Source organism: Macroventuria anomochaeta, assembly GCF_010093625.1.
Source record: "Macroventuria anomochaeta strain CBS 525.71 unplaced genomic scaffold BU25scaffold_31, whole genome shotgun sequence".
Lineage (NCBI taxonomy): Eukaryota > Fungi > Ascomycota > Dothideomycetes > Pleosporales > Didymellaceae > Macroventuria > Macroventuria anomochaeta.
This window is the reverse complement of record NW_022985392.1, coordinates 141,242-169,237: the sequence shown is the minus strand read 5'-3', so window position 1 is coordinate 169,237 and position 27,996 is coordinate 141,242. Positions and strand designations below refer to the sequence as shown.

Sequence of the window (27,996 nt, the reverse complement as noted above, 5' to 3'; positions counted from 1 at the left end):
CCCCACATATCCAGGGCACGTATACTGTTAATGTAGCCGCAAACACACGCGCCAGCCAATCAGATCTAAGCTCTCCAATCGTGTACTGAGATAGGGTGGGTGCATACATTCTGGCAAGCACCGATACATGTCGCGACTGGAGTGTCAGTACTCCAAAGTTGACTGCCCTCGCGCTCACTTCAGTCAGTCGCTTACGTCCTACGCAGCTCATTCTGTTCGGACTACGTATCACGAACTTTCCCGATAAGAGTCTCATGATTGAGGTGGTCCTTGTCCCATGTCAGAATTGGCGAACGCTGGATACCTTCCATTGGTGAAGTCTGTATAACCACGTCGTTGTCGTCCATGGTGCAGCGGCAGTCACGGTGGGCAGAGAGACGAGCTTGAGCGCCTCTAACTACAAATCACGGGTTTGCCATTCCAAAGTACGCCCCCAATCAGCCCTCAGTTCTGCACTTGCCTCCAGTGCCTCCTCGAATGTATTCTCCTCTGCAGCCAACAGTGCATTGATATGCTGAACCCCGGCTCCTAAGAAAATGCTCTTCAGCGTACGGATAAGGTCTTCATCGACACACTGTATGGTATAGACTTCTGAGATAGCCTCGATCCACCTATAGCAGAGAGGTGACCTTCAATAGATCGAGTTCGTAGGCTCGCCAGGGCCGCGTTGATCAGTGGCTGGTCACCCAACTGGTAGGCTACTTGAGAGATCTCCATGAGCGCCTGCAAAGAGTTCGTCGAGTCGCTGGCGACGATCATGGCTGCATCAGTAGGTGATGAAGCAGCATGGAGGACAGACTTCTTGTCCCTAACAGACATACTCAGTGTGTGCCAGAGCTCGAAGATGTTGTCCATCGTGTAAGGTGAACATTGAAGATCGTAGCGTTACACAACGGACAGTGGCTGCGCATTGACCCAGCGCTTCAGACCTTTGGCTGTTTGGGTCGCTATACTGGTTGTCAAGGTCCACTTTGCGCCCTTGCAGTGCAGCTCCAGGAGTGTGGAAGTGCCGCTCTCAAGGAGGTACTGCCCGCGTCTGCAAAGTGTCAGTAAAGGAGTGAATGGGGTTCAGTGAGTGTTTACTTCTTGAGAAGCTGACCCTCCTTGGTCTTCGTACTTCTAATTGAGCCATCAAGGATCTCGCGGTCCAGGTGTTCCTGGGCCCAGGTCTTGAAGTCTATAGTTGTGTCCAGAACGGCGGGTAGTGGTAGTTGCGAAAGGTTGGACCGAGCAGGAATGGAGATTGTGAGGGTGCAGGCAACGACCTTGGGTTCATACCGTGCGCTCTTGTGACTGCTCTGGAATGGAATGAAAGAGTGAAGTCACATGAGAGTGGTTGTCCAAACATAAGATAGCACCGGATGGCTTCCGTTTATAGATGTTTCATTCTTGTTCGATGCTGAGCGTGATTTACGCGCATACTGGAGGTATCTAATGCCTCTGATGTTCAAAATCAGACTTGTGGTACAGCAAGCACTTCGGACAAATCCTGATCGTACCCAATCACAACGCCAGTCTTTTAGCAACATACCAATTGCTTCCCAAACGCCATAGTATGCATGCTCTCTTTTCTCTTCTCTCGTATGATATTGCAGCAGCAACTTAGAACGCGTCACGCTCACGCGCAATCCTGTCCGCCTCGCCCTCGCTAACGATCTTCTTTCCAAGCCATTCGGTCTGGAAGCTACTGTTCAAAACATGCAGATCCTGAACAATGTCCTTGCAGCATCGAATGATGGCCTCCTTGGGCGTGATTGTGCCGTCGGTCTGAACACGGAGCTCGAAGGTCGCGAAAAGCGGATGCGGTACTTTGTATGCGGAGAAGACGATGTATTCGTACTTGAGGAGGCGCTGGGAGAGGAGATTTCCGAGCGTATGGTCTTCTTTGTTGAATGTGAATATGGCAGTATTAGGCACACCTGGAGCGCATGCTTAGCAAATGCAGTGGAGGGGTAGGGTCAGTCTTACGGGTTTCCTCCTTGTATTCAACCTTTTGCTGACCGTCGTCTAGCAAGAAGAGCTCGAATCTGTCCAGCACATCGTCAGATCTGAATGCTACTTTGCGATCTTCATTCGAGTTGATCCGCCACGTTGGAGGGTCGTCCTAGCTCTATCCTGCAGCGACAAAGCTCATAATCAAAAGTTTGTTGAGTAACTATGTTGGCGATAGTCTGACTATAGACTGAGTAGCGCGCTTGTGACCTGTCGCTGTAGAGAAGCACCTTTGCATGCATAGCGCCTGCTCTGCTTCTTGTGGCGCAGGTGCGCACTCTGGAAGCGCAACAGGCGCAAAGCGTAGTTCCTTGCGCCTTGCTATCCAAGAGGCCTAAGCACCGCACTTGACCATCTTGATCATTTCAAAGAGATCGAATAAACATACCTGTCTGGCGCGTTCATTTTCAATGTCCTTTGCGCTTTCTATCCTTCACAGCCAGAACTGTTCATAGAAACTGGCGCGCTTTGGCGAGAGAGGTGATAATCAAGTGTATACGGCGAGAACGGAGACGCGACGTGGGCAAAAGTGGTGGTTACTCAACAATGAATGCGCGGAGATGATGTCTGGGGTCCGCTTGTCTTTGTGCCTTGCCTCACCGCCCCGCCAAAGCTCGCTTAGTCAGGATCGCGTCTCTACCGCGCGACACGGAACGCTGTCTTTCACTTATTCACCACATCATGAACTTGGATTTTTCCTGGTCTTCTCAGTATGATCCTCTCATTCCATGCATGATAGAACCTCGATACGAATGGAGTCGATTGAAGTGCTAATGAAACATTCATTCATCATTCTCGTCAGGATGTTGGCCGAGACATTGGTCAACCATAGAATCCAGATCGTTACTCTCCTTCCGCTCGCATGCATCCTTGCTCTCCTATGACTTTGCAGTGTCTGGACCTTGGCAGTCATCATCCTCTCTGACCTTGGACACCTCCAAAGTCTTACGCTCGACGTAGATCGACTCATGCTTGAGCCTGCAGTCCTTGATGGTCGTCAGATGCAGCGAAAGACACCCGTACCTGTCGACACCCCAGCCCATCTTACCAGTGCGGACTGAGTGAAGCTCAGCAAATGTGGGATTGGCCATTGGTTGCACACCGTCTGCATCTTTAGCTCCACGAACTTGGCCTTCTTCGGTGGCACCTTGACAAGGAACTCCTTGAAGGCCTCTTTATTTGCAAAGCTGACCACCAGGTGTGTCTTCTTTCGACGGCCTTCGTAATCCGAGGCCTTGAGAGGCGCTTCCCGGTAATTTATAGCTGTACTGCGGTTGAAGGGGCGTTCCGGTCTCGAACTTAGTTATGATCTGGTCGATGAGAGTTTCGTATCACTCCTGTACGATATCGCGCAGTCGCTCAGGGTACACGCAGAACTTATCGTCCATCTCGACTGAGATCTCGAATGTGCTGTCATTGTTTTGCACTTCAGGGGTCCTCGATGCTGGGGTCCGAGGCCTCTTGGGATCTGCTGGTGAGCCTGGCTCTGGTGCAGCTCGTTTTCCTGGCAGTAGTGACATGGTGATCTGTGATGGGTCAGATCAGGCGCCCCGGTACTATAGATGCTAGCCTGAGTTACCTGATTCATTGTTGCTGAATTGCAGTTTAAGCGTTAGGCAGCAGATTTTCTGCGGTGTTGGTGCTTGGCCAAAACGATGAGGGGTCAAAAGAGCTGGCTGGATGTTGGTTTGTAGAAAGCTGGAGTTGTAGATGTAAGGCGGGAGGCCCTCCGATCTCTCATGGGCAAGTGAAAGAGGAGCTATGTGAGAAGGACGGTTTGGCCAGCATGCTGAATGTGAATACAGGCGAGAGAAGTGTATTATTAGACTGATCGTTGGGCCGGCAGCTGATGGAGCAGGTCGGACTCGTATCTAAGCGAACCCTGACACCAGCATACCCTCCCTTGTCTGTATATCTGCTGTAGCCGATGCACTCAGCTCATTGTATTCTCCAACCATGGGTAACCTCCGGTGTTGTCTCAACCGAGTTCCTCCTCGACTTCCACCTCGGGTTCAACCTTTTTAGCGACGACCTACGCGGATGAGTCGAATCTGATTTGGAAGGCTTTGCTGGAGACGTGATTGGGGCTGACTCAGAAGTCAGCTTTCGCCAGTATTAAATCACAATGGATGGCTCACTTAGAGTCTTGGGAGCCTCGACAGCCATGGTCAGATATCTGGGGTTGAAATGTAAGTTGGGGTGGACAGAAAGCCAGATGATAGCCTTCGAGGAATGCGATTGCGAGGAGTGCGAGTGATCAATTGTGTGGCTGTAGATGGAAGGATAGGGTGCGGTGACTTGATATACTAAAGGCTTCAAGAGCGGTAGCGAGTGCCAACTGGCAGCGAGCGAGTAAGTGAGAGAATGATGGAGCAAGTCGTTCGTTTCTTTGTATTGGACATCTACAGCTTCGCCTTCGAAAGGCTGTCTTGTTCTTCTTCAGCCTTCAACTTGAGCACTCGCCTCAGGATCTTGCCGGAGACTGACTTCGGAATCTGCGTCTGCGTTAGTACCAATGAATTTGAGCATCTGGCGAAAGAAACTTACCTCGTCGACGAATCGCACACCACCTCTCAGTTTCTTGTGGTGTGCGACCTTCGCGCCGAGCCAGTCGACGATCTCCTTCGCTTCATCCTCTCCCTTACCCAGACCACCTTTCGGTACAACATATGCCCTGGGCAGTTCAGTCGCCTGTTCCTTATCATAGACACCTGTATAGAAGTCAGTCCGTGGAGGCTCTAAAAAGGGGCCTATGCACAGCAGCAGCCGGCTTCGAAATGCTCACCTATCACTGCAACATCGTCAATTCCAGGATGCGATACAAGGAGGCCTTCAAGCTCAGCTGGCGGTACTTGGAAGCCCTTGTACTTGATAAGCTCCTTAACACGATCTGTGATAAAGAAGTTACCGTCCTTGTCCTGGTAGCCAACATCGCCAGTCTTGAAGTAGCCATCTGGTGTCAAAGCATTCTTGGTGCCTTCAGGGTTGTTGAGATAACCCTTGAACACGTTGGGACCCTTGATCCAGAGTTCGCCAACTTCGCCAGTAGGCAGCTCCTTCTCTTCTGGGGACATGTACTTCGCTGTCTGGTAGGGCAGAAGCGTGCCTACAGAGCCGATGGTCCTATTCCAGTCTCCCCATGGCTGGGTGTGGGTGGTAGGACTTGTCTCCGAAAGACCATATCCTTGCTTGATGGGTATCCCGAGTCTCTTGTTGACCGCATCCACCAGCTCTTTTGTCAGTGGCGCCGCTCCGGAGTTCATCATGCGTATTGTGCTCAAGTCGTACTTTTCCACAACAGGATGTTTGCCGAGAAGCAGGACAACAGGAGGGACGACGTAGGCGAATGTGATCTTCAGCTCCTGAATCAATCGGCAGAAGTCTTCGAGATTGAACTTGGGCATGACGACGAGCTGCAGGCCAGAGTATATACTCTGGTGGATCATACATGTGAGACCTTTACCCATTAGTATTTTGCTTGATAACAAACTCAAACACATACCATAGATGTGGAAGAAGGGCAAGAAAGCCAACAGCTTGTCACCCTCGCCAGTAGGCCCTCCTGTGGGTTGCAGGTTGCCCGCCTCTGCAGCCTTAATCATCATCGTATTGGAGACGATGTTACGGTGGGTAAGCATGACACCCTTAGGATGACCTGTAGTTCCGGACGAGTACACCAAGAAAGCCAAATCCTCTACCGGGTTCTTCACCTTGGTACGCTGCCACTTTGTCGAACCTGCGGTGTTGATGATGCTTGTAAAGTGCTTGACTGTGTATGATGGATCTTTCTGGTCGCCCATGATGATCACTCTGTCAAGCGGGATGCCCACCTGCTTCGCTGCTGCTTGCGCATTCTTGATGTATGGAAGCTGAGTGACAACTGCCTTCGCACCTGAGTCCTTCAATTGGAATGCGAGCTCCTCTATAGTGTAGTTGGGGTTCGCAGGGCTCAGGATGCCTCCTGCCCAATGACAACCCCATGTAATTGCTGGCGTGTCGATACAGTTCGGTGTGTAGAGTGCCAGGACATCGTTCTTCTGCCAATCCCACAGACCCTTAAGGCCTTTGCCAAATTCGATGGCTGTGCTCTTGACCTGGGCATATGTGTATGATCGCTTTGTGTATGGGTCAAAGTAGATCACTGGCGGTGAATTTCAGTGATCAATTCCAGGCGAAACAATGTCTCGCTGTCGCGTGCATACCTTTGTCATCAGAGAAACCCTTATCTTTCCTCTCAAACAGGAATGCCCAGAGATCCACGTCTGGGATTGGTACACTGGGAAACTTGGATTCAAAAGGCATGCTGAAAGTTGGAGCTTGTGACTGCCTGGATTAGGGAGGGTCGAATAGTAAATCAGAAAGGATAGCAAGAAAGTTGGAGGACATTGCGGCAGTTACACCAGCAACGCCAGACTCCGACGCGGAATGCCGGTTAGCTGGGGCACAGAGTGAAGCCGGGGTTCAACCCCACAACTTGGGACCGCGGCTCTTTCTGTTTCCGTCGCTAGCGCATCGTTCCACCGAGGTCTACGTTCTCCAGGTCTACTGTCAGCAGGCAATCGCCATGTAGTCTGTTGTATCTATTCGGCGCCTACTTGTTCATCCGACACCGTGTGCTATTTGTTGGAGTGGGTCCTCAATTCGATTTATCTTCTATTATCTCTACATCCGCATCCTCGATCAGGAAGGTATACGTCACAATGCCTGGTTGGGAAGATGCAACCGCGATACAGAAAGTGTCGACCAACACGTACTCGTGCATTCTGCATGACGATTGGAGCATCGGCAGTGGTAAATTCATCCATGATATGTACACTGCAGGGAAAACACATTGCTAAGAGAATGTTGTAGTACCCAATGGCGGCTATGTGACCGGCTGTGTTCTTGAGGTTGTCAAGACGCACTTCGGTACATCTCTGGCGAAGCAGAACCAACCGCACACCATCGCTTTGCACATTGAGTTTTTACGACGAACTCAGGCTGGCCCTGCTCTCTTCACGGTCGAAGACGTCAAACTTGGCCGACAGACGTCCATCGTCCACGTGAGCATGGAGCAGGATGGCCGCCAGGAGATCGTGGCCTACGTGACAAACTCGAATATGTCTGCAGAGGAAGGCTTCACCTTTGACACACAGCATGAACTCTTGCCACCACCTCCTGCTGTCGACCTGACCAAGTTAGAGACAGACTCAGATCCAAACTGGAGGTGGTCAGAGGTGCCATTTGCGAATTTCCGTAAGGCGACAGCGCAAGTCAAATTCTTCCTGCCTCGGGCTGGCTCGGTACGATCGAACATTGTTGACGAGTGGATCTGCTGGTCGAACGGAATGAATTTCACCAACACCTCCATCGGTTTCGTGTCAGACATGTTCCCTCAGATCGGTGCAAATTTCAATAACACTAAGAAAGCCTTCTGGTACCCAACCCTGCTGCTGAACTTAGATATCAAGAAGGCGCTGCCGGCTGAAGGAGTCAAGTGGCTCAGAGTGAGGGCGGAGTTGAAACAGGTTAAGAATGGGAGGATGGATCTGGGGATCTGGGTGCATGATGCAGCTGGCGAGCTGGTCGCTTTAAGCAATCATGTTGGATTTGTGCTGGACGCATCGAGGAACACAGCTGCCAGGAGGAAGCCAGATGCAAAGATATAGAGTGCATCAAAAGTCGAGGCGCGGTCCGCTTTATTGCGCCTAAAACTCAGCTTAGTTAAAGGTGTATCGGCATGGCTCCTCACATCGCCCATGATGTGCAAAAACAAAGTTTGATGATCTGGAAAGCTCCAGGGTTCATGTTCATCGTTTCGCACATGCAGCGCGAGTTTGAAGTTCCTTCTCGCACGTGACTGTTACAGCTAGCGCGCTTGGCAGGCGCACCACGCCCACAACCGAGCCCAAATTATCATTGCACTTTCGAACTTGCAACTAACCCATCGACAACAGCCAACATGCCGAAGGACGTCAAGCAGAAGTCTGGCATCATTGCCGGCATCAACGCTGGCCACAGTACGTCTTCCCGCCCGCCGCGCACCGAACGCACCGAATCGACGCCTCGGAAATTTTGGAGGATGGCAGAGAATGGAGGCTAACGAACTGTGCAGAGGTCACCCCCAGGACTCCTGCCGCCAGGATCTCCAGGAGGAAGGGTTTCCTGTCCAAGCGCACCGCTTTCGTCAGGGAGATTACCCGTGAGGTCGCTGGGTACGTCGATTCGCAATTGGAGGTGGAGGGATGGTGGAATGCGCACCAACGCAGAGCCTGCCGCCGTCAATGCCTGAATTTCATGAGTGCAGCCCGCTAACAGCTCTCAGCCTTGCCCCTTACGAGAAGCGCGTCATCGAACTCCTCCGCAACTCCAAGGACAAGCGTGCCCGTCGTCTTGCGAAGAAGAGGGTACGTCTTCCCCACCACCCGCCACCGTAGCCGACCGCCTACACCACCAACACTCCACAATTACGAACACTCACTAACACAACACAGCTCGGTACCTTCGGCCGTGCCAAGAGAAAGGTTGACGAGATGACCAAGGTTATCGCCGAGTCGAGGCGTGCGGGTCACTAAACGGGTTCATGATTTTCGGATGAAGCAAAGCATGGGCACCACTTTTCCGGTTCTTTCTGGGTGTTAGGTCTTTCCATTTCTTCTGGCGGATCGACTACGACTTCGGCACGATGGTCAACGTCACAACATACCAAGAGGATGGCACATGATCGGAGTATGGCGACGGAACAACAAGCATGGTTCGCGTACCTAGCAGTGTCACAAAATCATGAAATGTGACGACGGTTCACGCCACGTCTTTGGTGCACCATGGTGTGAGGGATGCTTGTGAGAGGTGAGCTAACAGCAGCTGAACGTAAATTGAGTCGAGACCTTAGCATGGATGTCAAATTCCAACTCATGCCTTTTCCAATGGCTGAAGTATGGGCCGAGAAATGCTTATATTGAACGCGCCTTGCTCGCAAAGTGTTATACACTGAGGCTGCTTCTAGCCTGCTCTCCTTGTGGGTAAAGCTAGAAGTGGAGGCGCCTACATACCTTTCATACGACTGTAACTTTGACAACAATACAATCTTCTCAGACAACAGTGTTCAACGTTTGCTACTATCTGCACATATCACCACCGTGTTCACACGTTTTTACACAGTATTGTTGGATGAACATCTTGCATATTGCTTGTCATCATTCGCTGTCATGAAAGCTACCTATGCACAAAGACCGTAAAAAATCGCTCTCATACTCCAAGGCAATGCACCATCCCGTACACCCTACTTCCTCTTAAACAGCCCCTTCCCCAGTATGTTCTTCAACTTATTCTCCTTATCCTCACTGCTCATCGCCTTCCTCTTCCCCTCGGCCACCGTCTGCCCCTTCGACTCGACCTTTGGCGGCTCCTGTCTGACCGGCTCCTCCACCTTCAGTGTCTGCGCTTTAGCGTGCCATTCCTGTGCTAATGTCTTGCGACTCGCTTTTGCCTCTGCGCTCGCGCCCTCAGCCCATTGGAAGGTGACTAGCTCGTTGGTGGAGAAGCGCAGGTCTTGGATGAGACGCTTCTGGTCGCGGGCGATGAGTACGAGACGTCCTGTGGGACCTGTGTATTTGAGCTCGAAGGGCTCGTTCTTCTTCTCAAGGAATGAAGTCACGAATTCGTATAGGACGGTGGCAGTGTCTGCCTTGGTGAGGTTCATTTGCACCAGCGAGCCGTCCGGAAGTCGAATGCGCAGAGCGTGCGGCTTGTTCGTTGCAGCTGCAATCTTGGCCTGTCGTTCCCTTTCTTGCTCTTCGAGTTCTTTGTCGGAGAGGAGGCGTTGGTTGCGTGTGCGATTGGATAGTTGAGCCTGGTGGATCTTGGCGTGCTCGACCGTGGGTTGGTAGTCGGCCTCATTGAAAGCATTACGTGCTGCTTGTGGTGTTGACGACGAGGATGCGGAGAAGATCTGGACGTTGCGAGGTCGGTCTGAGGACGGCGTGGGCTCAGCGGACTGAGACGGGGCTACGTCTGGAACATGCGAGGGCTCTAATGCTGCTGTAGATGTCGCCGCTGCTAATACTGCTGCTGGAGAAGTGTTGATGGCATCCGCAAACGCATTGTTCTGTTTAGACACAGCAGGCTCAGGCGCTGGTTGCGCTGCTGGTTGCGTGACAAGATCCATGGGCTCTGGATCCGGGTTATCGTTCTTGATTGTCTCTCCTGCAACCGTTGTCGTTGCCTCTGGGGCTGCCGTATCTGGGTTGGGCGCCGATTTTGCCTGAGCAGGGTCTACAGCGTGAGCACCTGGCGCAGTACTGGAAGTCGGCTCCTCAGTCTTGAAGTACTGTGAGATCTGGGCCATAGCTTCTTCCAACGGTGTTCCAGTGTTCTTGAATGACAGCCTCAATAGCGCTGACCCACTGTCGAAACCAAGTTGACTGAGCGTCTGCTGTAACCCAACGAACGACGACTGCTCTTTGTGGCCAGGCATGACTGTGATGACGGGCATCTCGTAGCACAATCTCCCAGAGCCTGAAGCGCCACTTATTCGAGGTACGGCGCGTTGTGTGAAGTTGTAGTTCGCCCCATCGCCGCTCTCAAAGTATCGTAGGATCTCCCATAATGATGTATTGTTTGCAAACTTCTGCGTGAGGCGAGACTTGGGTAGTTGAAGGGCAACTGATACAACGGTGGGTGACCGTGAAGCTTGTACAAGCTCTAGTCGTGCGCCTTGCGGTAGGTTTGCGAGCCGTATTTGCTGTGAAAGAGAGATGGGCTTGTTGTTGTACCTTGAATTTCTGTCAGCGGCTGCGTTCAACAGTATCGTGACCCTACCACCTACTTGAGTGTGAACTGATCCTTGCTAACACCAAACTTCTGACATGCCTCGTCCCGTACTTCGGTCAGGTACTTGGTGGGTGTGGTAGGGATCTTGAAGGTCTTCGCGAACGAGTTGGTTACAACAACGTAAGACATTATGTCGGGCGGAACAGCTTATACAGAGCATACGTAGCAAGGGCTGCGACAGGAACGTTGGCAATCAGAGCGGCGCGCGAGTACCAGCAGTCTGCCTTGTGAGCTCTTCTGGTAGCGTCGCAGCGTTCGATAACGAGCAGAAGGTTGATGGCGTGTATGAGCTTGGCTTCGGCAAAGTTGAAGTAGAGATTGCCGGGTCCTGCCATAGGCTTGCTGTTTGCTACAGTGAAGACCGAGTCTCGGTATGGTGAATGTATGGCGTTAAGCTGTTTGGTGCGTAATGCGAGGTGGTGAATGTTCTCGAAGGTCACGTCCAATCGCCGCCTACATTCGTCACCGAGCTCGCGGGGTGAGCAAGCCCCACCATACATCTTCCAGCCGCCGTAGCTGTACATACAACAAACACCTGCACATTCGCAACCATGTCTGGTAGCGTCGAGACATCGTCCGCGTCCCAGCTGAGCCAGCTGATCTCCTCTTCGCGCATTGTTGTCCTCAACTGTAGGTCTCAATGCGCCCTTTGCCTTTGCCTAAGCATGTCACTAATATTTGTTGTGCAGTCTACAACGAGGACAACCAATCGAGCAAGGCCATTGCTCCGGTCTACGATCAGCTCGCACAACAGCTCTCGAGAGCCAACAGAGTTACATTTGCAAAGGTCAGCGTGAAGAAGCAGGCTCAGATCGCCGAGAGCTACAACATCACCAACACGCCCACCTTCGTAATCTTCAAGAACGGCCAGCAAATACGCAAGTTCAGCGGCTCGAACCCTCAACACCTTTCCGATGCGATCAAGAGCTTAGCACAAGAGGCCGAGTCTGACGGCGGCTCTGGAGGGTTTGGGGAGGCCAGCGGGAGTGGCGGTGGAGCCTGGAGAGGCGCAGGACTGCCACGAGGATATACAGACGTCACGGAGCAGGTCGACGTCCGAGGTCTGGATCTGCTGAACGCCGATAGCGACTTTGGCGGTGTACGCACACTCTTCGAAACCTCAAAGCCAAGCTCCTTGAGCAAGGGCAAGGGCAGCGCAGATGCAAAGGACTGGGTGGAGAGCGATGTCGACAATCAGCTCATGCTCTACGTACCATTCACATCGACCTTGAAGGTCCACACCATCCAGATTACCTCCAACCCGCCGGTCGACGAAGACGACGATGAGATCCCTGTGCGACCAAGAACAATCCACATCTGGACCAACCGCCAGCACAACCTGGGTTTCGAGGAGGCAGAGGACATCCCAGCTACGCAGACCATCGAGCTGAAGGAGTCAGACTGGGACCAGGAAACTGGTACAGCAAAGCTGGAGCTGCGCTTCGTCAAGTTCCAAAACGTCTACAGTCTTGTGATCTTCGTGCAGGACGGTGACGGCGACAGCGAGAAGACGCGCATAGACAGGATCCGCTTTATTGGCGAGAGTGGTGAGAAGAGGGACATGGGCAAGCTCGAGAAGATTGGCGACGACTCTTAAGGCAGTTATCCACGGTGGAAGACAGACGAGTGCATCTTGAGCGCGCATGCTTCCAAGTAATCATTAATGAGACCAATGAACGACACAAGGATTTGCTCAAGCTGATGCTTTGAAATGATCAATTTGCACACATGACCGTGAAAGGTCCGCGAACAAGCTCAAACGCGTTGCACACGCATATGCAGCTCCACGTGATTCGATATCATATCGCATGAAAATTCAGCAACTGTGAAAGGTATGTTCGAGCCTTTTCCAGCGGAAGCGCCACTGTGTGTCATCCGACTCAGACGCCCCCGCAAAGTGTATACGATCGATTGTGCAATATATTCTCTCTTGGAGGTCATTGACGCTGTATGAGAACCATAGCCAGGCTCTGGAGCAAGAGGGGAAACTCTGTAATATGACCTCCGCCGCAAAGAAAGAAGAACTGTTCCTAAGCTTCGCGAGGATTTTGTAGGGTGACCGGAGGGGGTTTCGCCGGTGGCCGAGCACTAGCGTGAAAACCTGGGTTGAAAATTTTGGGTGCGCGAGGGCGAAGAAAGGTTATGGCCGGAGATGAATACTTTTTTACATGATAGGAAGAGAATGATATCGCTTTGCGGTAACTGATCTCATCATATTTACAATTCTGAGGCCTGTATCGATCTCTAGGTTTTGGAGATGGGCGGAGGACGCGACGGCAACGGCGAGCGCGACAACAGCGCACAACGAGGCTGTGTCTGCGTAGCATCAATACGATCGAACGGCATCACTGCTCTGAACGTGGCTCTATTGCAGCACATGCGCAGCTGCCTCGTTAGCAGCAATGAATTATGTCATACATGGAACGCCACGGCTGTCAAACTATAGTCGATATCCATGTCCACCTGCACGCACGCGAAGCAGGCTGCGCTGAACAGAGCAACCTGTTGGAAGCAGCTTGCTTGCGGTGCCCAGAAGTTACAGCAGTCCAGATTGCCGACGGAACCCGTGGTAACGAGTAGAGGTTGTCCGCGCAGCTGCTTCGTCAAACACTGCGTACTCACGCTTTATCTGTGAAGACCACAGCCACAGTTTGATGACACCAGCATCTCGATACGTGCTCTGACGATTCCAACGGCTATAGCATGGAACATGGCATCATCGGTACCAGACGTCTCGAGTCCATCCCCGTATCTCAAACGTTTCCTCCGCCGTTTCAGCTTCATATCGGACAATTTGGTTTACCGGCGAACGTTCTCTTTCGATCTTGACAGTTCATGCGATGGAGACATGTCAACCACGCGACAAGGCATGGATGATGGACGATGAATGCTGAGACGGCTACAGCTGGTCGACAAGCAGTCCACACGTGTATGAGGTCTCGTACGTCTGTGGCTTGTCTTGTCCGGGTGTCGTTGTCGTTCGATCTGCTACAGTCAACATGCGCATAACTCGCTGTCGTATCGAGGACCAGTCTGCTCAAGCATCTCAAAACGTCAGGCATAGAAGCGACGTGTCTCTGGCGTCCAACAAGGTTCAGCTTCTCCAGCATCTTGAAACAAGCACTCCACGTAGATGTACAACAGACTCCAGCGATGAGGTAGGGACCGATGTCACGAATGCGACCTGCATGCCATCCGCATGCTCTACGGGCTCGCCCCGGGCCTCCTCGCTTGACATCATATTGGGACTAGGAAACCTTGACTTCTTTGCCACTCAGGCATCAAATGCGACCTCAACCAAGTTGGAGTCAAGCGTCACTTGTGATTGCGATCCTCAATTTCACCACCTTCGTGCCTAAGATCTACCGGATCGGCAACTTGCGTTCACAGCACCTTCTTGAATCAAGCCGCCCAAAGGCGGACCTCTCCCGATACCGCGGGACCCTAAGGGTCCCTTCCATCAGGCCTCTTGACACGAGTATGCCGGTATATCGCCGACTGTAGTGAATGCTCATGAATCAAGTAAACGGCCAAAAGGAACCGCAGGAATTCTGCCGGCTAAAGCCAAGTCAAGAAGGCCCGAGGTACATGATTTGCTGACAGTCGCGACTCTCAAAAGATATCGAACGACATCCACTTGCGGTGATATACATTGCCTAGGACTGCACGGGTAATATTCTCCGTAGTGTTTCAAGGTGTGCATGTCTTTCTACAATTTGTGGGGATCCACCACCACCCTACCAATCAATGTGATCAAATACACTCAAACTCATGTGGCGGTGCGTTTGCAATGCCTCTTTGACCAACTGAAGGAACCAACAAATTTGTAAGTTCGCCATTACGGCTCCAGGGCGGCCCTTCCGTTCCCACTTCCCGTCTCAGATTAGACGAGACACGTATCTCGGCGTTCGCTCGATCAGCAAGTTGATCACGAAGGCGTCTGAGCTGGTCATGCAAAAAGGGTTTTCCTTGCAATTAATCACGCCGCATGAAAACCTGAACAGTACGTGCACTCTTAAACCTCGCATCAATGTGGAGAAGTCTTCGAGAAGGTCGACGCCAGGGACCAGTCGTGCGGGTGCGTTGCGGCTGGTAAACGAGTAAGCGCCACGTTACCCTGCTCGAGCATAAAAATCGAATCTCGTTTGGATGGCCTTGCTCAGCACGGGTGCTGCACCCCGGCTGCCGGTTCCAGACTCCCCGGTACGAAGGTCTGCCACAGACTGCCAGCTGCCTCTTCCGGGCGAGACACCGTTGTCAGTGCCTCTGCGGCAATTGCGAACACCTTGTCACGGTTTCAAATCTTCGATGACTTGCGCTGGACGGTGTCAATGGGGAATCGGGATCTGTCAGGCACGCATGTCAAATGGGTTGAGATAGTCGACAGCATGCAGCAGATTGACAGCAGATTGAGTGTCGATCGAGAACCCTTCAGTATCAGGTCATCGAAAGACTTCTCCATACGCAACTGTCACGCTGCAAGTACGATCACGACGGTCGACGGTCGACGGTCGAACCCTTCTTTTCAACACCTAACGTTGTTGGGGTTTCGGGACATTCGGGAGCGACGCTTCTATACGACTGACACATGTTGGCCAATTGGTGTTAAGTGAGGCGGCTCGTTTGGCTCGTCAACAGCACTTCCGGAAGACAGTCCATCAGCTTGGGAAACCTTCCAGGAAAATTAAACGAAGATCAGGGTGCTCCACGGAATCTCGACAAATGATAAAGGTCGATCGGATGCAGCACATTTGAGGGCTAAGGAAGCCATCAACAGTTCCCCGGCGCCGACCCTGTGGTGAAGCCACGCTGCGCGACTGTCCACGGAAGGCTCCAGCACAGAGCATGACGGAGCTTCTTCCTGAATCGTGCCGTCTTCCTCACGACCCTGTTGAATCGTAAGAGAGCCCCGCTATGATGGACGTTCCAGAAAGCCCTCGTTATCACATGAAATGTAGGTGCGTCACCCGTGCGAGGCACAGAGGATTGTACCCCACGAAGGTCCAAATGAACAAAATCAGGGTCACGATAAGGCGGTTGTTGTTCAATGTTGCCAGACGTTCTGTTCCTGCAGCGTACCTGCATAGGCGGCGGCCTTCTCCATTCATTCGGCGTAGGCACCTGCCGTCACTGTGGGGTTTAATCAGGTCAGTCAAAGGCAATTGGCTCAGTCCGAGTCAGACCATGTCGCTGTCACGCGCAGGCGAGCTCACTGGACAATGTGACACCGCTGACATGGCCATCGTAAAGCGGCGAAAGCGCTAGGCTTTGTTGGGACGCACCGGCGGAGCTTATGCAAGAGTGGGAGATGTGCAAGCTGTATTCAATTCGCGTTAGGTCTCAAAATAGTAGCCGGACGAGGAAGGTGACGATGTGCTGAAGCATAACATTTATCGAATGCTGACAGTTAGTTATACGAGCCACACGCTGCACAAATCGTGAGCTGTGGAGGATGGGAATGATGGTCCGAGTTCGCTATCGTACCGTTATCGCTATCGATACCGGGACGTACACGGTAGAGGCGTTGTAGAGGAATTGAGCATTGCGTAGAGTGACATACAATCTTCAAGACATGTCTGGTTGATGTATGAACTTGGATTGACTTTGAGTTTGTATTGCCGAATGAGACCGACTCAACGGTTTTAGCCTACGCTGATGACATCGAACGAAAAGCAGGTCGCCTGTGGTACAACGTCCGATTTTCTGCTCGTCCTGAATTTTCGGTTGTGGGCTTCCAGCAGGTGGTCAGACTTCGGAACGCTACAAAACTTCCCCGCCATCAACAGAATTGTCAAACAGCCTTGATGTCTGCAGACTGCAGCGACTCTGCAGCTTCATACGCAGTCGAGATCTAGCACTATCCTGAAACACGACTCTTGTCGATACCAACGCAGCAGCAGGCCGCGTGAGCAGCTACTTTGGGCTGCAGTTCCACCAACCAAGAAAACTGGTGGGCGGCGAAGTGCAGCTTGCGTTCTGCTATGTCGCACCATCGCTGGGTAGAGCTGCCGGATTCAACAATACGCCGTCACCGAGCAAATCAGCTGCAACGGGTGGCTCCAACCTGCATGCAGCACGACGATGTTCCTGCATCTCGAGTCGTTTGTTCAGCGCTGCACTACCGCACGCCTTCTGCTTTTGGAACGTAAACAAAGCGCTTCACGACTGTTTTTCATGTACCGTGTGGAGTTGGGGCGGGTGCGGTGAGCATGCAATGCAGTCACCTCGCATTCTCTCCATCAACCAGTGTCAGACCTCACAGGCGGCTGCAGCTGCTCTGTCAGACTCGAGTCCACGGTAGCCTCTTATGATAGCCTATGGTGGCACCCGCGGCTAAAGCGTGCGATTCGGCATCGAAACGCTGCGCTCTCGTATCACAGAGCCGCGGCGTCGTCATGTTCACGTCCTACTGGAAGGAGGCACGTTGTGTGGTGAGCAACAATGTTTCGAAACAACCACCCAGAGGCAAGACGTCAGCAGCAGCCCGTCGCACCACACCCTCCCGGTGGCCAAGTCAGGAACAGGGTCCTGGTCAACGGCGAGTTATCACTATCGATTGGGCGGATAGGCCGATCCATCCCCGGCGGGATACACGGCTGAATGGGCAAATGGGAGGGCTTGAAGACAACGTTGCGGCCAACGGGCCTCTGTCGTCGAACGAGACACAAAGTCTCGCATCACCACCACCACTCATGGTCTTGCCATCACGGCGGCCCTTCCGGCGGCGGGACTCAGGACTCAGCTCTGCTTGCCTTGCGGTGTTTCTGTAACCATTCGGCGTGTGCGGCGCGCAGCACCGCAGCAACATATCGATACGCAGACAGCGTGCACCCTCCAGCCGCTCTGGCCAACAAGCCAATGGCTGCACAAGTTGTGCCGGCGCTGTGCGCGTCTTCATTTCGTCTGTGCAGCTCATGCAGCCACACCAAGCCTTGCATTTGGCGACCAATTTTAGTGCATAAGTTATGCCATGTCGCTGCCCTAAGACACTCCCACGAGTCGACAACCCTGCACTCAAGCGTATGAGTCCGGCAGGGGTCGGTCATGCATGGAGACCACCGCTATGGTTGGGCTTGTGGGGACGCTTGCGCTGCGCCCCGACTCCCTCCCACACCTGTAGTCAACCAATTCCGAGCGTCCGTCGGCCATCTTTTACTTTTTCAGTCTTGGTCACTGTCTCGTCGCTCGCTGATCTAGGCTACTTATCCAGGCCTTCCCTTCCGTTCGTTGCGCTTTCCTTGTCCAAAGGTTTATCAACCTCATCGCTTGTCTTTCTCTTTCCCCAGTACTCTTCCTGGTCTTCCCTTTTTGGTTTACATTTGTACAGTCCTCCCGTCGATTGTGCATTGTAACCGTTCCTTCCTTTTGGATTATCCCAATCTTCGTCAACGCACGACCCTATGACATCTTCGCTCCAGTAGATCCACATATTAGTAGACAGCTTCATCATCTTGAAGTAGTCGTCCAGTCACTCCCTCGACATTCCATTGCTATACAGCACTTGACAATTTACACTCCGCCTAATATAACACCACTCCACCTTCGTACCAAGGAACCAATCGGAGAACCATCTTACACTTGATCAACTAGCATACAGTGAGTACAGTAGTATCATTCGAATACACCCCCCCTAACAGGATGGATAGACATCACAGTATTCGCAATGGAAGGGTCATATCACATGCACCCAATGCAAGCAACATCAGCACCATTCTTCTACTACAACCCCGACCCTCAGGGCGAGAGGACTAGCCAGCACGGTCACTTCACACCCCAGCCTGCAGGCCAACAGACATTCCACCCACAGATGTACTACCAAAGGCCATCGTCTGCACAGTCGATGTCCTATCCTCAGACCGCATACGCCAACCAGATGATGACACCCGTAGCATCGCCTCAGCCAATGTACCAGAAGCCAGCAATTTTTGTCCAGCCCCAGGAGTCCCCATTCCTCCAGACACTCGACACTGACTTCTACGCGCCTGCTACACCTCCTCTGTCATCTTGCGGTAGCAACATCAGCAGCCCGCCTTCCACATACGACCTCCTGCCCACACCCGTTAATGCTTTCTTCCCTGGTGAGGGCATTGAGGGCGTCAAGCAGGGCTGCGAAGGAGAGGTGTTCGCTGAGCTTCTATCCACTGGTGTTGAGTGGAGGTCAGCCACCCCACCTATGACCCCAGGTAAGCACTACAAACACACTTTGGTTGATAAGCGTGCAGACGTGACTTGGCCAACGTGAGAAATGTGGAAGGGATAACTGACTGGAATTAGTATACATCCAGCCTAGCCAGGGATCATACCTGCTCTCCGCAACTTCTTGCCCATCGCTGTCTCCTTCACCTTCACCGCTGCCCCGCTCTTTCTCCGTCGAAGCTGAGAACAACTTTTGCAACCCCAGGGATCTCACTGTCTCTGCTTCCGAGCAGCTGACTCTGTGCCCCGTTGACGAGGAGCACAAGCTTGTCTTCAAGGGTGAGGTTGCCAAGGTTGACGAGGTTGAGTCCACGTTCACCTTCACCGGGCTGCCAACCTTCGAGCCCCTGTTCGAACTTGACTGCGAGGACGACTTCACCGGCCTTGTTGCCTTCCCCAACTCCGAGATCCAGCTTCCTGCCGGCAAGCGACAGCACACCGTCCCCTGCACCCCTGAGGAAGATTTCGTAAGCGACGAGAGCTTCACCGACTTCGAGGAGGACCTCAGCCTGCCCCTGACCCCCGCCGAGACCGAAGACGACAACATGTCCGTTACGCCCAAGAAGCGATCCATCAAGAGGGCGCGCTCTGAGCAGAGCGAGGCGGAGTCAGACTACCAGGGTAAGCATCAGACATCCGGTGATGATAACGCCGCGTCTGGAGCATCAAGCCAACAGAATTCAGATCAAGCATCGAACCACAACGCTGCCAACTCCAGCTCTGAGGAGAACGTCTCCGCATCTGTCGCTCCTTCCAGCCGTCGCGGCCGCAAGCAGTCGCTGACCGAGGATCCCTCCAAGACCTTCGTCTGCACCCTCTGCTCGCGCCGCTTCCGTCGTCAGGAACACCTCAAGCGTCACTACCGCTCTCTCCACACTCACGACAAGCCTTTCGAGTGCACCGACTGCGGTAAGAAGTTCTCTCGCAGCGACAACCTCTCCCAGCACCAGCGTACCCACGGCACTGGCGCTATGGTCATGGGTGTCCTCGACAGCTCTGAGCTTCGCCATGAGATCCCTCAGCAACATCCTGGGTCATTCGACAACCAGGACCCTGCCATGATGGGCCGCATCCTCTATGATGCTGCTGCCGGTATTTCCAGCTCAAGCTCTGACTCATACTCTGACCTCGAGCCATCGCCGCTGAAGATGCGCAGCAAGAGGAAGCGTGACGAGTAGACGGTTCTTCGGCCTCTTCTCCTTTCGGCTCTTCTAACGAACCTTCATGACCCAGGCTCGATAAAGGACTTCATCAATACCCGGCGGCTGCTCGTCACCATCACGTCGTTATGCTAGGCGACACAGCTAGACAGGCGGCACAGGTTTATATTGGCGACTCGGGTGTATTACCTCGACGTTGCGGCAAAAGTTCGTCTTTTCTTCTCACTTGTATTCTTTCACCACACTTTGGCAACTCATCACGAGTTCGCCACCATCCGGGTTTCACATTTAGCATGGCACATCAGGGGTTCACAGGGGGATACTTGAGGGATTCACACACGATTAGATTTGGTTGGTGTTCACATTTTGCGGTTTCACATCTAACGACGACATGACCCATTCTTACCGGGCATCGTCGCCGCGCTCTTTCATACACCGAACCCCAGTTCAGCGTTCCTACTCTCGTTTTAATCGGCTGCGATCTGTGCAGGCCAACCGTTCTGAGAATATTCGCTTCTTTCGTCATCCTGTAATAGTTCGATCTTCCCCTACTGCTCTGCATAGTTCTCTTTGCTCTGTTCGTAGGTTAGTGCTGGCACATCCGACTTTACAAAATTGTTCAAAGACACATTCATTTCAGCTTCAGCTTGACCTTCAGTGACCTCATGTGTGATACATGGCTTGCTATGGGACGGCACATTCGTGAACATCAATGAAGTTTATTTTTCGATCTTTGGTAGACTACGCTAGTGTGCGATCGCTTTAGCGAATCTTATGAACCAGACACCAGACATATATCACGACGGTCGGCGTTGATAAGCGCTCCCTCTTTCCTGCTGAATTCACTCCTGCCTCACCCTTTTCAAACAATGGCGTTAAACGTCATCGCATTGATCTCCGGCGGCAAAGACTCATTCTTCTCGATCCTGCACTGCATAACAAACGGGCACAACATCGTTGCACTGGCCAACCTGCACCCCTCCCCCACGGCCAGCGACAATGAAGACATCAACAGCTATATGTACCAAACTGTGGGGCATTCAGTCATCCCCCTCTACGAGCAAGCACTAGGTATACCCCTCTACCGGCAAGAAATCATCGGAAATGCAGTAAACTCGGAACGAGACTACTCCACACCACGGTCCCAGCAAGAGCAGGATGAAACAGAAGATCTAGTGCCGCTGCTGAAGAAGGCGATGCTTGCGCATCCCGAGGCGAACGCAGTGTCTACAGGCGCGATTCTAAGCACGTACCAGCGCACGAGAGTCGAGTCTGTAGCGATCAGGCTAGGGTTGACGCCGCTGTCGTATTTGTGGCAGTATCCACTGCTGCCGCCGTACTCGCAGTCGCAGCTGTTGCATGATATGGCGGCTGTTGGGCAGGAGGCGATCATCATCAAGACGGCGTCTGGTGGTCTGGATGAGAGGATTCTGGGCTGGAATATCGCTGTGCAGAGTACAATTACGAAGCTGCAGAAGGCTATGGCGAGGTTTGGGGAGGAGAGTAATGGTGCTGTTCTGGGTGAGGGTGGGGAGTTTGAGACGCTGGCGCTGGATGGGCCGAAGCCGCTTTGGAAGAAGAAGATTAGGATTGAGCCGGGGGCGGCGGGCGTTAGTGAGGGCGGGCAGTCGGTGTTGAAGATGAGGGCAAGTGAGCTGGAGGAGAAGGGTGAGGAGAGCGATGAGAGGAGTGGAGCGTTGAGGATTCCGGACATGTTTGATGATGAGTTCAAGAGGGTGTTGGATGAGCAGGAGAACAGTAACGACACACGATCATTCATCTCAGATGACGCGACACTCCTGAGCGAGCCTGTCGCTAAGACATCATCGACATTCGACGACCTTTCTAGAAACGCATCTACCGACACACCTACAGTGTTCACGTACTCCAACCTCTCCGATACATCACGCTCCTCCACCCCGAGTTCACCTTCGCCTTCGCGGCAACTGACAAAGATTCTCCTGCGCCTCAACCATGTCCTCAAGCAATGGAACCTGTCACGCGCCGGCATCAATCACTGCACACTCCTCCTGCGCTCAATGTCTGACTTCACTGTCCTCAACCCGGTCTACGGACAGTACTTCTCCGGCGTGAATCCACCCGCGCGCGTCACCATCTCAGTCGGCGACTCCATGCCGGAAGGCATCGACGTCATGCTCAGCATCGTCATCGACAAAGACGCCAAAGACCGCAAAGGCAAGGTCGTACGCTCCGTTTCGCGGCAAGGTCTGCATGTCCAAGGCAGGAGTTACTGGGCGCCTGCAAACATCGGTCCTTACAGCCAGGCTATCTCTGTCCGACTGCCCTGGGAGCCCAGTCAGTCCGAAGCCAGTAGTGGAGAGGTAGTCTACGTAGCAGGCCAGATTCCTCTCATCCCGGCATCTATGGCCGTCTACACCGAGCGCGGTTTCAAAGGCCAAGCTACACTCTCCCTCCAACACCTCTGGCGTATCGGGCGCGCGAAGGGCGTGCGATGGTGGACAGGCGCCGTGGGCTTCATTCCCTCTGGTGAGAACCCAGAAGAAAAAGTCAAAATCGCACAAGCGGCGTGGCGAGCAATCCACAGCCCCTCTTCAAAACGGCCAGACGGCGACGAAGACGAAGACGAAGACAATGAAGATAATGCCTTGGATATAGACCCCTGGGACCGCCGCAACACCCACACCGCCCTCTTCAACGACACCACCCACCGCCCACCTATCCCCGATCTCTCCGCTCTCACAACCACCCACGCCACACCCGACCCCTCACAACTCCCCATACCGCCCTGTTTCGTGGTCCAGGTCGAATCGCTCCCGCGCGACGTGGATATCGAGTGGAGCGCCACAGGCCTCACCAGCCCATCAATCTCTTTCAGCCGCAGCCCGTTGGCGCCGCTGAGTATCACACATCCGACAAATGGGTCGAGTCGGTTCTACACGCTTGAGGTCCGGTCGGCGGAGGGTACAGATGTGCTGAGGCATTTGGGACAGGAGAGTGTCCAGGATTGGACGAGCGCGACGCTGTATGCTGGGCCGGGATTTGGGTACGAGGACCATGCAAAGTTTAGTCTGAGGGGGGTGCAGTGGGTGCCTTGCAAGCGTGTGTGGGGTGAGGGAGGGCGAGAGTGCGCTGCGGTGCTGGTTGGGAGGTGTGATGGTGGGGGTGGAGACGGGGGGCATGGGTGGCTTGGTGAAAGGGCTGAAGCTTGCGGGACGCGAGGTGAGGGATGCGCTGGAGAGGAGTTAGGAGCAAGGGAAAGACGGCAGGGGAGGTGAATCCGTATGGTGAGTGGACTTGGAAGTGAAGAGAAGTCGTTTGCTTGTGGTGTCTATGACTTTTGTCTCGTGCATAAATCGTGCAAACGTGCCTGGATATCCCACACCCACCCAAACGCCTGGAAATGCTCAAAACCCTGCGTCTTCTTGCCCTGGTCGTCTAGAACCTCTCCTTCATCCTCCCAGCAACCGTTCTCAGGTTTCCATAGACCTTCGACGGGTTCTGGCCAAGAATGAGCGACACAATGCTCGTCCGCGCAATGTGAATATTCTTGAACCCGCCCAAGATGTGAATCTTCTGATCGGCCAGCACGACCCTCGTCCGACTCGCATTCTCAATCGCAAACTTGGTCTTGCCGTCCTTGCCGGCAATACGGCCGATTGCGCGCCCCAGATGCTCGCCCTGCAGCGTCTTCACGTCTTTGATCTCGAAGGTCTCGATGTACAGGTCGTCCAGACGCAGCAGCGCGATGGCATCGTCGACGTCAAAACCGAGCGTGAAGGCTTTGACGAAGTCTTCGCCTTTCTGCAGGGCGTCGGTGGAGGTGGTGAGCGAGGAGGTGCGCAGTTCGACGGAGCGGGTTTTGATGTTCATGCGCACTTGGAGGTGGAGGTGCTCGACCAGGGGCGGCTACAGTAACAGTCAGTGCGTGTCCGCCACCACACAGCATAGGGACTCCAGCATACGTAGATCTTGGGCCATGCGCTCTTGAGCGGCGTCATCCTGTGCGGCGGGATGGGCACCTTTCGTGTCTCGCGGCGGAAGGCGAGCGGAATGCTGCTTGAGGGAGCGAACTGTGGGCGCCCGCTCTCGTCGACCACGATGGCGGTGTGGTCTGTGGCGGCGTGGTTTGTGTCGGGCAGGACTTCGTCTGCGACGGCGTCCATGTCGATCAGGTCTGCGGACTCTGTGGGCTCGTCGCCGGGCAGCGGCGTGGTCATGGCGATGTCGTTGGCAGACTCTTCGGGGCGGCGCTGGAGCGCTGTTGGGGCGGGCATGCTGGCGATATTTCGTGCTTGTATGGGCTCGTCTCGGTGCAGGCGCAAAAAGTCGAAAAGCCGGCGCGTGAAGGGAAGGGGTCGTGGACTGGCGGGGCTATCGATAAGCTTTGCTCCTCCAAAATTTCGTGAGGCGAGAATGGCTGGGCTCACCGGTTCGGGCTAGCGGGCTGCTGCTTCCGCTATCAAGATTCCTCTCCGACACCATGACGTGAGTCTGAATCGGGCACTCGACCTGACAGCACTCCCCTTATTCAACAGGAGCCCCTGTACCCCCTGTACCAGGCGCAAGCCCACACAGAATGAGCGCGTAGTCATGTGGTTGCTGCAACTACCATGAGTCGACAGGTAGCACCCTCGCCCGGCGCGTTCCTGCGGTGCGCGCTCGCTCCCCAGCCGCTGAGGCAGAGCGCTCTCCCGCGCTTCGAGGTGGCCGGCTGGCCGGCGCTGTGCAGAGGAAACGGAGCGCAGACACGGACGACAGCATCGGATCCGCACAGTCACCGCATACCGACATCGATTCCGACATCGATTCCGACACCGATACCGACAGCCTCAGCGTTCACGCGCCCGTCACACGTCAAGCCATTGCCCGCGCACGTCAAGCCGTCGCCCGCACACCTCCTTCGAGCCGCGTCGCCCCGGCCGAGCGCGGTCCAGCAAAGCGTCACCGTCGCTGTTCTCGCTGCTTGGAGCAGGGATGCTTCGACACGATCACACCGCGCACCGCGCAGAAGCAGCAGTGGCGACCGCCGCAACAAGAGCTCAGCGACCGCGGGCCCGCCCAAGAGCAAGCCAAACCAAGGGGCACCGCAAGCAGAGCTGTCGCCGAACCCCCAGAATGCCCAGACTCCCCAGACTCCCCAGACTCCCCAGACCCCTCCAACGCCATCGAGCCCCGCTCAGTCTACGCCAGACACGAAACACGACGACTCGCATACCATACTCGACCGCCTCCCCCACCTCCCCCACCTCCCCCACCTCCCCCACGTCCCACACCTGTACCGTCCCAGCAAGGCAGAGCTGCTGGCTGCTGCATCGGGCTTCTGGTCGCGCATGAAGGTCCGCTTCAAGTGGCTCACCATCCGCAGCAACCGCAAGTTCAACGCCGACGAACTGTACGCCCTGTTCTCGTGGGTGCTGGCTGCACACGTAGCCTGGGTCATTCTGGGCACTACGACCTTCTTCATGTTGACCGTCTTCCTGATCAACACTGCCTTTTCGCAGGAAACACTGGCCAAGTGGATCGGTAACTACCTGACGCAGTCGTCTGGCATCAAGGTCGTCTTCGAGACTGCTGTCGTGCCCAAGTGGAAGGATGGTGTCATTTCGTTCCGCAGGGTCTTTGTGTCCCGCCGACCAGGCCAAGGCCGTGGAAAGGTTAGCAAGGGCTCGCAGACTTCGGCTGCTGCTGAGGCTGCTATTGCACAGGCAGGAAAGGATGGGCCGGTGGAAGAGGCGGTGGAGGAAGACACCAATTACACCCAGTTTGACGTCTCGATTGACACTGTCAACGTCACGCTGTCCTTCTCAAAGTGGTTCAACGGCAAGGGACTGCTGAAGGATGTCGAGATCAAGGGCATTCGCGGCGTCATCGACCGCACCTCGGTCCACACTGTGGAAGGCGTCGATCCACGATCCTACAAACACGAGCACAACCCCGGCGACTTCGAGCTCGATTCTTTCAAGATGGAAGACTTGCTCGTCACCATCTACCAACCCGACGGCTTCCGCCCCTTCCCTGTGAGCATTTACTCCTGCGACCTGCCCCAGCTGCGCAAACAGTGGCTATTCTACGACTTTCTCTCCGCAAACATGATGTCTGGCTCTTTCGATCACTCTCTCTTCACAGTCCACCCGCGCCAAACGCACAACTACACGGGCATGCAGCTGTCCAACGGCCGCGATACCGAAGATGGGTCTACCTGGAAGAAGCACTCTCGTATACGAATCGACGGACTGAACATTGACCACCTGAACCGGGGCTACGACGGCCCATTCTCCTGGATCCACGAAGGCAACGTTGACATCGTGGCCGACATCATGCTGCCCAACGACGACGACGAGTCTCTCGCAAAGGTCATGAGCGACATGTACGACCGCGTCGAAGCCACTGTCAGCCAAAACGGGCGCGCAGTGAAGCACCATTTCTCCGATCACGCCGCCCACGGCTTTGATCACCACGACGACGATCACCACCACGAGGAGGAGACAAGCGAAGAAGACGACCGCTTCGTGATCATGGACCTGCGCGTCCACCTCAACGACGTGCGCGCCGCAGTGCCCATTTTCACACGGGACATCTCGTACGTCAACAATGCGCTTGTACGACCCATTGTCGCGTACATTAACAGCAAGCGCACGTTCATTCCTGTGAACTGCAGAGTGGTGAAAAAAGTCAGCGAGTTCGATGGCAGCTGGACATTGTACGATAGCGGGTTGATGGCGGAAGTCTCGCGCGAGGTGGGTCACAAACTCTACATGAGATCTGATGTTGGCTAACAGGAGTAGATGTACGACGCATTCGCCCGCGACGTCCTCGACGACCGTACCGTACGGAAACGTCGCATAAAGAAGGTTGGTATTTGGACGCTGCAGTTAGCTGCTCAGGCACTGTTCTTGGGACTGGCTGGTAATATGGCATAATAGATGGATATACCCGCATGAGGAGGTCTGCATCCTGTACGATACGTGCTTTTTTGCTTTTGGCATGGCGCTATGGCGTTGGAAAGGTCACCACATGGGACCGAGGATGAATTTTGGGCAGGAGGACGGGCTTTGTGTGTAAGTATGTGTACAGTATATCTTTATGATGAGACGATTACTTGACATTTATTCAAGAGCTATGGAGCTATTCCGCAATGGCCATCCAGTGTTCCTGCTCGAGTGTCTGGTGAGGAAGCAGCGTTGACTAGGACTTACCTCCCTTCGCCCCACGTCTCGCCTCGTACTCTCTCCGCCTTGCCCTCGTCGTACCTTACATGCTTGTAAGACACGAAAACTCTTCTGACCGACAATCGCTCTTCTCCATTCTGAAAACCCTACTTCGCCCTCCTAGCGACCGAAAAGTGGGACTTATACCAACGCTTCAGCTGCAAGGGCACGCACCCACTAAGGTCTACCCCATCAAATCACAATGACTGCTCGAAACAACACAATATACACTCTCAGTCACGGTCCAGGAGATGAACCACCAGTGTCATCAATCACCGCTGCCGCAGTACCAGATCTCACAATTGCTGCAGCATCGTCAAGCATCACCCTCAGCGAGCGATTCGAGATCCTGTCCAAGGAACTCGGCCCCCGATATGAGTGACAGCGACGCATACCAGGCCAACAAGATCATGACTGATCTCCGCGCGCTGGAAGAAGAAGTAGCGACCCAAGGCAAGGACCTCGAGAATGATCAACAGCTCAGCATCGTCAGCGAGAAAGTAACAGGCGTGTTGACAAGCCTCGTCTCCGACGACATCTAGATAGAATTCAACGGAGAAGAGGTTGTGAGGATGATAGGCGAGCTTCGCGCGCTGGAGATTGAGTTTATGCAGCAACGTACAAAGCGCGAGCTGGCCGAGCTCGAA

The 27,996-nt window shown here is 53.9% G+C and overlaps 13 protein-coding genes across 13 annotated transcripts; 7 read left to right on the top strand and 6 right to left on the bottom strand.

Annotated features, from left to right (window-relative positions):
- Positions 1–543: 543 nt before the first annotated feature.
- BU25DRAFT_461206 (uncharacterized protein) lies at positions 544–855 on the bottom strand (the record flags this gene model as incomplete). The annotated part of the gene is made up of 1 exon (XM_033710423.1): positions 544–855. One exon carries the CDS (start codon positions 853–855, stop codon positions 544–546), a length of 312 nt encoding a protein of 103 aa, XP_033558535.1.
- A 531-nt stretch (positions 856–1,386) lies between these two features.
- Positions 1,387–2,543, bottom strand: BU25DRAFT_413589 (RBP11-like subunits of RNA polymerase). Its single transcript, XM_033707067.1, has 3 exons — positions 2,381–2,543; positions 1,969–2,027; positions 1,387–1,919 (listed from the first exon to the last, which is right to left on the bottom strand). The coding sequence occupies exons 1-3, from the start codon at positions 2,395–2,397 to the stop codon at positions 1,603–1,605; spliced, it is 393 nt and encodes a 130-aa protein (XP_033558534.1). The 5' UTR covers positions 2,398–2,543; the 3' UTR covers positions 1,387–1,602.
- Positions 2,544–2,674: 131 nt separating this feature from the next.
- On the bottom strand, positions 2,675–3,272 carry BU25DRAFT_413588 (uncharacterized protein). Its single transcript, XM_033707066.1, has one exon. It carries the CDS (start codon positions 3,081–3,083, stop codon positions 2,871–2,873), a length of 213 nt encoding a protein of 70 aa, XP_033558533.1. The 5' UTR covers positions 3,084–3,272; the 3' UTR covers positions 2,675–2,870.
- A 1,115-nt stretch (positions 3,273–4,387) lies between these two features.
- BU25DRAFT_413587 (4-coumarate-CoA ligase-like protein) lies at positions 4,388–6,416 on the bottom strand. The gene is made up of 5 exons (XM_033707065.1): positions 6,195–6,416; positions 5,495–6,133; positions 4,778–5,449; positions 4,540–4,703; positions 4,388–4,487 (listed from the first exon to the last, which is right to left on the bottom strand). Exons 1-5 carry the CDS (start codon positions 6,292–6,294, stop codon positions 4,395–4,397), a joined length of 1,668 nt encoding a protein of 555 aa, XP_033558532.1. The 5' UTR covers positions 6,295–6,416; the 3' UTR covers positions 4,388–4,394.
- A 145-nt stretch (positions 6,417–6,561) lies between these two features.
- BU25DRAFT_399084 (uncharacterized protein) lies at positions 6,562–7,735 on the top strand. Its single transcript, XM_033704933.1, has 2 exons — positions 6,562–6,783; positions 6,844–7,735. The coding sequence occupies exons 1-2, from the start codon at positions 6,693–6,695 to the stop codon at positions 7,638–7,640; spliced, it is 888 nt and encodes a 295-aa protein (XP_033558531.1). The 5' UTR covers positions 6,562–6,692; the 3' UTR covers positions 7,641–7,735.
- A 198-nt stretch (positions 7,736–7,933) lies between these two features.
- Positions 7,934–8,546, top strand: BU25DRAFT_461201 (ribosomal protein L36e; the record flags this gene model as incomplete). The annotated part of the gene is made up of 4 exons (XM_033710422.1): positions 7,934–7,991; positions 8,087–8,186; positions 8,297–8,378; positions 8,466–8,546. 4 exons carry the CDS (start codon positions 7,934–7,936, stop codon positions 8,544–8,546), a joined length of 321 nt encoding a protein of 106 aa, XP_033558530.1.
- A 707-nt stretch (positions 8,547–9,253) lies between these two features.
- BU25DRAFT_433569 (uncharacterized protein) lies at positions 9,254–10,932 on the bottom strand (the record flags this gene model as incomplete). Its single annotated transcript, XM_033708785.1, has 2 exons — positions 9,254–10,745; positions 10,799–10,932. 2 exons carry the CDS (start codon positions 10,930–10,932, stop codon positions 9,254–9,256), a joined length of 1,626 nt encoding a protein of 541 aa, XP_033558529.1.
- Positions 10,933–11,303: 371 nt separating this feature from the next.
- Positions 11,304–12,482, top strand: BU25DRAFT_413584 (DUF1000-domain-containing protein). Its single transcript, XM_033707064.1, has 2 exons — positions 11,304–11,433; positions 11,493–12,482. Exons 1-2 carry the CDS (start codon positions 11,355–11,357, stop codon positions 12,398–12,400), a joined length of 987 nt encoding a protein of 328 aa, XP_033558528.1. The 5' UTR covers positions 11,304–11,354; the 3' UTR covers positions 12,401–12,482.
- A 5,191-nt stretch (positions 12,483–17,673) lies between these two features.
- On the top strand, positions 17,674–18,431 carry BU25DRAFT_158197 (uncharacterized protein). The gene has a single exon (XM_033700700.1). It carries the CDS (start codon positions 17,769–17,771, stop codon positions 18,153–18,155), a length of 387 nt encoding a protein of 128 aa, XP_033558527.1. The 5' UTR covers positions 17,674–17,768; the 3' UTR covers positions 18,156–18,431.
- BU25DRAFT_158191 (uncharacterized protein) lies at positions 18,287–20,364 on the top strand. Its single transcript, XM_033700699.1, has 3 exons — positions 18,287–18,399; positions 18,450–18,986; positions 19,078–20,364. The coding sequence occupies exons 2-3, from the start codon at positions 18,467–18,469 to the stop codon at positions 20,175–20,177; spliced, it is 1,620 nt and encodes a 539-aa protein (XP_033558526.1). The 5' UTR covers positions 18,287–18,399; positions 18,450–18,466; the 3' UTR covers positions 20,178–20,364.
- Positions 20,365–21,178: 814 nt separating this feature from the next.
- On the top strand, positions 21,179–23,416 carry BU25DRAFT_399068 (meiotically up-regulated gene 71 protein; the record flags this gene model as incomplete). The annotated part of the gene is made up of 1 exon (XM_033704932.1): positions 21,179–23,416. One exon carries the CDS (start codon positions 21,179–21,181, stop codon positions 23,414–23,416), a length of 2,238 nt encoding a protein of 745 aa, XP_033558525.1.
- Positions 23,417–23,496: 80 nt separating this feature from the next.
- BU25DRAFT_158136 (eukaryotic type KH-domain (KH-domain type I)) lies at positions 23,497–24,632 on the bottom strand. The gene is made up of 3 exons (XM_033700698.1): positions 24,569–24,632; positions 24,104–24,503; positions 23,497–24,047 (listed from the first exon to the last, which is right to left on the bottom strand). The coding sequence occupies exons 2-3, from the start codon at positions 24,413–24,415 to the stop codon at positions 23,577–23,579; spliced, it is 783 nt and encodes a 260-aa protein (XP_033558524.1). The 5' UTR covers positions 24,416–24,503; positions 24,569–24,632; the 3' UTR covers positions 23,497–23,576.
- A 12-nt stretch (positions 24,633–24,644) lies between these two features.
- Positions 24,645–27,438, top strand: BU25DRAFT_399062 (uncharacterized protein). Its single transcript, XM_033704931.1, has 2 exons — positions 24,645–26,878; positions 26,927–27,438. The coding sequence occupies exons 1-2, from the start codon at positions 24,752–24,754 to the stop codon at positions 27,059–27,061; spliced, it is 2,262 nt and encodes a 753-aa protein (XP_033558523.1). The 5' UTR covers positions 24,645–24,751; the 3' UTR covers positions 27,062–27,438.
- The last annotated feature ends 558 nt before the right edge of the window (positions 27,439–27,996 follow it).

Bases quoted from the DNA above. Each gene is read 5' to 3' on its own strand.
- BU25DRAFT_158197 (XM_033700700.1), top strand. From the start codon at position 17,769: ATGCCATGTCGCTGCCCTAAGACACTCCCACGAGTCGACAACCCTGCA.
- BU25DRAFT_413588 (XM_033707066.1), bottom strand. From the start codon at position 3,083: ATGGCCAATCCCACATTTGCTGAGCTTCACTCAGTCCGCACTGGTAAG.
- BU25DRAFT_158191 (XM_033700699.1), top strand. From the start codon at position 18,467: ATGGAAGGGTCATATCACATGCACCCAATGCAAGCAACATCAGCACCA. The intron at 18,987-19,077 runs GTAAGCACTACA...GACTGGAATTAG, and splicing joins CACCCCACCTATGACCCCAG to TATACATCCAGCCTAGCCAG.
- BU25DRAFT_413587 (XM_033707065.1), bottom strand. From the start codon at position 6,294: ATGCCTTTTGAATCCAAGTTTCCCAGTGTACCAATCCCAGACGTGGAT. The intron at 5,450-5,494 runs GTATGTGTTTGA...TAATGGGTAAAG, and splicing joins GCCCTTCTTCCACATCTATG to GTCTCACATGTATGATCCAC. The intron at 4,488-4,539 runs GTAAGTTTCTTT...ACGCAGACGCAG, and splicing joins GTGTGCGATTCGTCGACGAG to ATTCCGAAGTCAGTCTCCGG.
- BU25DRAFT_413584 (XM_033707064.1), top strand. From the start codon at position 11,355: ATGTCTGGTAGCGTCGAGACATCGTCCGCGTCCCAGCTGAGCCAGCTG. The intron at 11,434-11,492 runs GTAGGTCTCAAT...TTTGTTGTGCAG, and splicing joins GCGCATTGTTGTCCTCAACT to TCTACAACGAGGACAACCAA.
- BU25DRAFT_413589 (XM_033707067.1), bottom strand. The intron at 1,920-1,968 runs GTAAGACTGACC...CATGCGCTCCAG, and splicing joins TGAATACAAGGAGGAAACCC to GTGTGCCTAATACTGCCATA.
- BU25DRAFT_158136 (XM_033700698.1), bottom strand. From the start codon at position 24,415: ATGCCCGCCCCAACAGCGCTCCAGCGCCGCCCCGAAGAGTCTGCCAAC. The intron at 24,048-24,103 runs GTATGCTGGAGT...CTGTTACTGTAG, and splicing joins GCGCATGGCCCAAGATCTAC to CCGCCCCTGGTCGAGCACCT.
- BU25DRAFT_399084 (XM_033704933.1), top strand. From the start codon at position 6,693: ATGCCTGGTTGGGAAGATGCAACCGCGATACAGAAAGTGTCGACCAAC. The intron at 6,784-6,843 runs GTAAATTCATCC...AGAATGTTGTAG, and splicing joins CGATTGGAGCATCGGCAGTG to TACCCAATGGCGGCTATGTG.
- BU25DRAFT_399062 (XM_033704931.1), top strand. From the start codon at position 24,752: ATGAGTCGACAGGTAGCACCCTCGCCCGGCGCGTTCCTGCGGTGCGCG. The intron at 26,879-26,926 runs GTGGGTCACAAA...TAACAGGAGTAG, and splicing joins TGGCGGAAGTCTCGCGCGAG to ATGTACGACGCATTCGCCCG.